This window comes from Mus caroli, chromosome 4, assembly GCF_900094665.2.
Source record: "Mus caroli chromosome 4, CAROLI_EIJ_v1.1, whole genome shotgun sequence".
NCBI classification, from domain to species: domain Eukaryota; kingdom Metazoa; phylum Chordata; class Mammalia; order Rodentia; family Muridae; genus Mus; species Mus caroli.
In genome coordinates this window covers 113,315,254-113,322,026 of record NC_034573.1, presented here as the reverse complement: position 1 = coordinate 113,322,026, position 6,773 = coordinate 113,315,254, and the positions used below count along the sequence as shown (strand labels likewise).

At 42.9% G+C, this 6,773-nt stretch overlaps 1 protein-coding gene across 4 annotated transcripts in view; it reads left to right on the top strand.

The window, feature by feature from the left end:
• Window positions 1-6,773, top strand: part of Macf1 (microtubule actin crosslinking factor 1) — a 338,558-nt gene that overhangs the window by 146,653 nt on the left and 185,132 nt on the right. For all 4 annotated transcript variants that reach the window (XM_029476566.1, XM_029476567.1, XM_029476565.1 and 1 more), the window contains 2 exons: window positions 1,369-1,446; window positions 6,276-6,368. In XM_029476566.1, coding sequence (XP_029332426.1) covers window positions 1,369-1,446; window positions 6,276-6,368 — 171 coding nt within the window. The remainder of the gene's footprint in view (window positions 1-1,368; window positions 1,447-6,275; window positions 6,369-6,773) is intronic.

Here is a 6,773-nt window from a genome sequence, read left to right as displayed (position 1 = left end):
AAAAAAAAAAAAAAAAAGAAAAGGTTCTTGCTGAAAAAACTGTCCCTAAAGCTCACAGAAGAAGTTACCTTGTTATACAGAGAGGCCTTGGTATCTCTGCAAATTATCCCATTTGGAGAATGTTGTTTAGAAATGCTGGAGTGTACCCGAAGGGACACTCTTAGCCCTCTCCATATGTTGGGCTACTTTTTGGCTTTTATAAGATTTTCTTATTGCAGATCCCACCACAGAAATACCTTATATTTGTTCAATCTTTAATTAGCAGTGCCAATTTAATATTTACAAATGAATTGGGTGTAATCTGATGAGGGTGATATTTCAGTCCCAGCTCTAGGAAAATCAAGCAGCAGCACTGCAGGAGATGTGAGAGCAGATGTCTGTTCTTACAGCACTTGCTGGGCAGGTACACTTTACTTACCTCCCCATAGGCATGGCTGAGCCTTGGGCAGGGGTGACAGTTAACAGATGGAGGTGGCTTTGCTTTGTTTTGTGGTATGACCCAAGGATTAAATAGCAGAAACAGTTTTATTTGTGATTCTTAAATAACTATCACCCTTAGAATTGTATTGCTCTGAGAATTTCACTTGGGGATCAGCAGCTTTCTATGGTGACACTCACCTCCTTGAGAGATGTGTTACTTCCTAGATTCTGTCATCCATTTTGGAATTTTTCCACTTTTCTTGAGCACCAGTAACTGCATTCTCTGTATTTAAATTTGCCTTTCTAGAGTTTGTCTTCTCTGGCCAGGTTTTTGCTGAGGTTGGTTCTACCCATTACTAATTATGCAGTTAGACTTTCTGCCTTTCCTCTGCAGTGTAGATAATTGTGATTTTTTTTTTTTTTAAGATTTGTTTTATTTATATGAGTACACTGTCGCCCTCTTCAGACATAACAGAAGAGGGCACTGGATCCCATTACAGATGGTTGTGAGCCACCACGTGGTTGCTGGGAATTGAACTCAGGAGCTCAGGAAGAGTAGCCAGCCAGTGCTCTTAACCACTGAGCCATCTCTCCAGCCCCGATAATTGTGATTTTAAGAGTCATAGAGCTATACTCAGTGTTACTGTTAACCTTATACCCCAAATAAACCTCCGCCACACACAGAAGAGCCTGTGCAGAGGTGACTCTGACACAGCATTAGACTCAGATAAGCTTGTGGGTTTGTGTGATGTAGAGTGGTGTGCAAGCATTGTCAGCTGCTGAGAGCCTGCTGGACACATGCAGGCCCTGCTCTTCAAGGGGCTTCCGTTAATGCTCCCACACCTGGCTTCAGCCGTGAGCAGTTCTGTGTGCTTTTTTAGTCCTAGGAAAGGCTGTGCAGAGGTAAATTACCATAGCTAGAATTAACATCCCTTTTCTCCCTTGCAGCCCAGAGAGAAGGGCAGGATGCGTTTCCACAGGCTGCAGAATGTGCAGATCGCCCTGGACTTCCTAAAGCAGCGGCAGGTAAGAACGTTTGATGGATTCTGGCTCTGACTCTTTGTCCTTACATAGAACTTGTATTCTTTTTGAGAGGATCAGTGTTCATGAACAAAGATTAAACTAAAAGATAGGCCCTGGAGGTTGGGGCAGGGCACAAAATATGTAAAAAACCTGTGAAGAATACGGGAAAACCCACATTGTATAAAAAATGCTGCATTGTCATGAAATGGGACAAGGGAAGTCTCGTATAATTTCTCAGACATGTCACATCTGAGAGAAATGTCTAACTCATGCTATGATTACTTTCATGGTTCTGGGAATTGAACTCAAGGCCATATGCTCACTAGGCCAGGACTCTCACTTAGCCAACTCCTCAGCGCTGACTTAAGGGAATGACCATCTTCCCCCCCCCCCCCCGAGACAGGGTTTCTCTGTGTAGCCCTGGCTGTCCTGGAACTCACTCTGTAGACCAGGCTGGCCTTGAACTCAGAAATTCGCCTGCCTTTGCAGTGCTGGGATTTAAAGGCGTGTGCCACTCATTCTTCTTTTTAAAAGAAGATCTCAATATGTAGCTCTAGCTGGCCTTATTATGTAGACTAGAGTAGCTTCCAATTTACAGACGTGTTTGCCTATGCCTCCAGAGTGCTGAGACTAAAGATGTATGCCACTACACCCAGCTCTACTATTTTGAGGCAAGGTCTAACCTTATAATTCAGTCTGATCTCAAACTCTAGGTGTTTCTGTCTTAGCCTTCTAAGTACTGAGATTATAGAAGTACACTACCAAGTCTGGCCAAGAGAATGGTTTTCGGAGAGTAGAAAGTATTTGGAGTATAGTAGATCTAGCCATCAAAGGGGGAAAAAACCCCACATTGTTCTCTTTCTATATAAGGAAGACAGCAAGAAGTTTTCAGGCAAAGGAGGGGAAACCAATAAAAGGAAAAAGACTGAAAATTATCAGGAGGATTAAGAGTCCCAGAGCTGTGTGCAGTGGTCCTTGTCTATAATGCAGTAGTAGTTGGGAGGCTCAGGAGAGTCATGGGGGTAAGCCCAGGCTAGGCTACATAGCAAGACCAAACTGAAAATAAGCAAAGACTGAAAACAAATGAACAAACAAAAACCACCCAAGTAAAACAAAGAGCTAGATGAATCCTAAAATATTCATTTAGAAGACTTTATAGAGCCAAGAACCTAGCATCTCCAGTGATCTGAACAAAAGAGAATTAGAGTTGGCTATCTGAAGTGACCTGGCCCAGATCACAGACAGGGGTTAGAGCAGAGCTAGGACTTGAACTCCAGTCTCCTGCTAAGTGGGTTAGTGTCCTTCTTTAATTAGTGATGGTCTCTATACCCTCTGTCCTCTCGAGGCTTCCCAATCAGTGGGATCAACAGCCTGGGACCAGGGGATAAGAACTAACAGTGGGATTTGTGTGACTTATTAATTTAGAGAGAGAGAGAGTCTTACTATGTAGCTCTAGCTGGCCTGGAACTCTTCTAGGGAGACAGGGCCAACCTTCAGCTTTGGATCTACCTGCTTCCGCCTTTGGATGCTGAGAATATAAGCATGTACCACTAAGCCTGGCCAGTGAAAGTAAAAAGACTTGCCTCTTGTTCTCAGATACAGGGACAAGGACAGAAAGAGGGGTGAACATGTTGCTGACTTGTGGTAGGGAAGAAAGTGGATGAGGGGATGGGGGGGGCAGCTCCCCAGTGTGAACTGTGTGGATAAAATTTGGTGTGGCTAAGATTGCCCAGCAACACTAAGAGTCAACATGACATTATATGGTACGTATATTTTTTAGTCTAATTAACTTTGGTAAATGTCCTTAGTGCTTCCACAATAATGTGTGAATGTAACATTGATTACTTTATTGCTAATTCCCCATTAGCCCCAGTGTACTGCAGGTTCCTTAATGACAGGGAACATGTTCCTAACCTTTTTAGCTTCCATATTCATCATATCAAGTGATCTATAATTGACGAAGATATATTTGTTTAAAGAATTTAATAATGAATGGCAAGAGAAATGGAGGCTATTGGGATATTTATTTATTTATTTATTTTTTGATTTTTATTACATATTTTCCTCAATTACATTTCCAATGCTATCCCAAAAGTCCCCCATAGCGCCCCCCACTTCCCTACCCACCCATTCACATTCTTTTGGCCCTGGCATTCCCCTATATTGGGGCATATAAAGTTTGCAAGTCCAATGGGCCTCTCTTTCCANTGATGGCCNACTAGGNCATCTTTCGATACATATGCAGCTAGAGACAAGAGCTCCNGGGTTCTGGTTAGTACATCATGTTGTTCCAACAATAGGGTTGCAGATCCCTTTAGCTCCTTGGGTACTTTCTCTAGCTTCTCCACTGGGAGCCCTGTGATACATCCAATAGCTGACTGTGAACATCCACTCCTGTGTTTGCTAGGCCCCGGCATCGTCTCACAAGAGACAGCTATATTTGGGTCCTTTCAGCAAAATCTTGCTAGTGTATGCAATGTGGGATATTTATGAGAATGTATGTTGAGTTAGGAAAACCTGAAAAGGGGTCTAGCCAGACAAGTTAAAATAAGAATTGGTTAGCTAGAAGTGCAAATAGAACAGAGAAGAGGATCAATTACTATAATAGAAACTAAGTGTGGGCAAATGATAACCATAATAAACTCAGAAGGGCGGGGATCATTAGAACAGGGAGGCCCAAGCTATACAGGTTACCAAAGTATCTTCAGAATTGAGAAGCCAAGCAAACTACAAATACTTGTCGTGGATGCGAGGGCTAAGATTGTAAGAAGTCATACATGTCAGACAGTATGGTAGGAACAGAAAGTTAAGGGTCAGGTGCTAAGGCCATTGAGGAAATTATTAGAAGGTAATCCGCCCAAGGCAGCTGGCATCTCAGGGAAAGGGGTGGGACTGTGGAATATGAATCAACAGGTTCTGCCCTCATAGCAGCTCCAGGTCAGTGAGTGACTGACTACTGGCGACTACGGAATTGGAATGTCCAGACTAGGAGGAAGGGCAGGCTCTCTTACCTCCACACCACCCCAGGGACTAGAATCTAGATACAGAGAAGGGAAGAACGTTCCCAGCTGAGTTTTGGTGTAACCTCTGAATGGAGGTCACAGGGGCCCTTTACAGGTAGTTCAATGGAAGAGACCTCCTCTTCTAGCTTGTTAAAAGTAACAGAAACTGCCAGAGAATGACAGAAAAGACCAATGGGCTGAATTAAATGGCTTGCTCAGCACACTCCATTTTAAAAATCTACAGCTTAATTAAGAATCTTCAGTTTTAGGGCTGGTGAGATGGCTCAGTGGTTAAGAGTACTTGTTGCTCTTTCCTCGATAACTCCATTTTCTAGAGGATGTGATGTCCCCTTCTGGCCTCCATGGACACCGGACATACATGATGTAGGCGAAACACTCAGAATGAATGAATGAACAAACAAATAGCAAACACCTTTAATCCCAGCACTCTCACACTTGGAAGAGCCAGGATCTTGGTTCAAGGCCAGCCTGGTCTGTATATTGACCAGGATAGCTAGGGCTACACAGAGAGACCCTGTCTCAAAGAACAGCAAAACAAAACTCTCAGTTTCATGCAAAACAGGACAGCTGGTCATGGAAGAGGAGGGGCATCTATGGGTCTGTGCACAGTTTGTTTTTGGACTGGGATTTTTTTTTTTTTTTTTCCTCGAGACAGGGTTTCTCTGTATATCCCTGGCTGTCCTGGAACTCACTTTGTAGACAGGCTGGCCTCGAACTCAGAAATCTGCCTCCCGAGTGCTGGGATTAAAGGTGTGCACCACCATGCCCAGCTTGGACTGGGATTTTACACTGTGGTCTTGTAAAGGGCCTTAGGAGTAAAGCTGACATGTGTTATATCAAGAAGAGAGATTTTTTTTTAAAGATTTATTTATTTTATTATACGTAAGTACACTGTAACTTCTTCAGATGTACCAGAAGAGAGCATCAGATCTCATTACAGATGGTTGTGAGCCACCATGTGGTTGCTGGGATTTGAACTCAGGACCTTTGGAAAAGCAGTCAGTGCTCTTAACCACTGAGCCATCTCTCCAGCCCAAAAAGAAAGATCTTTGTCAGGGAAAGGGAAATGGAGAGAGCAGCAGGGAGCAGTGATGAAGAAGGGGCATCTCTTTTAACCCCCAAAGAATAGAACAAGCCAGGGTTCTGACTAACTAAACAACTTCCAATACCATATGCTCACAAGGTTTCTTTGCTGGTGAAAGTGCAAAATAGTTCATCTATCCTGAAAATAATCTGACAGTTTGTATGATTGACATATATTCACTCCTAGGAATTTACCATAGAGAAATGAAAAAATGTCCATGCAACAATCTCAACAAGAATGTTGGAGCTTTACTCAGAAATGCCCCAAACTGGAAATAATCCATAAACCCTTCAGTGGATGAGTGGACAAGCTCAGGGCAGGGCATCTGTGCAGTGATGTTCATTGATAATGAAAAGGAACAAGCCATTCATATAATTTAGCAGCTTGGATGGGAGTCTCAAGAACTTTATGCTCAGTAGAGGGGGAAAAGCAGTCTAGGACCAAAGGTCACATGCCATTTATGTGACATTCTAGAAAAAGCGAAATGAGCTGGTAGTTGTCAGGACCTCAGAATGAGGCAGGTCCAGCTGTTTGAATATAGGCATCATGGGGCCTTGTTTGGAATAATGAAAGTTATTTTATGTGAAACTATAAATGTATTAGAATTCATAGACTCTTAAGCTAAAAATTAATATAACTGTATTTTAGTAGTGAAAATAAGTAAAAAATCAGTCCAGGAAAGAAACTTCTTGGGCTCTAAGACCACCTTGCTTTTTCCTTTTCAGGTGAAGCTAGTGAATATCCGCAATGATGACATCACAGATGGCAATCCCAAGCTAACACTGGGCCTGATCTGGACCATTATCTTGCACTTCCAGGTACAGTCTGGGGTTCTTTGCTCCATTTGTGCATGTCCTATCAGCCTGTGCTGCTTTTTCCAGGCAGAACTTGAGTTACTTCTCTGTGTTTGGCCGTTATCAACAATGGGTTGGAGTTGGAAAGGAGAAGTGAGGTGTGTCTGGAGATAAAGTATTGTATCTTAAATCTCCATTGCATTATGAAAATGCAGGGAGATTTTCTCCTGGTGGTTTGGTCTTGTTCCTGGAAGTCTGGAATTAGAAGTCTGCTTTCTTTAGTGAAGTCATCATGAGAGGTAGGGTGATGTTGGGCCGGATCTGTTAGGATGAACGAACTGTCTAACCCAATCTGGCAAGACTCTTCTCATCTGGTCTTTAAGCACTGCCAGTTTTTCATGTCCCCTTAGTTGTGGTTTGTCTGTGTGC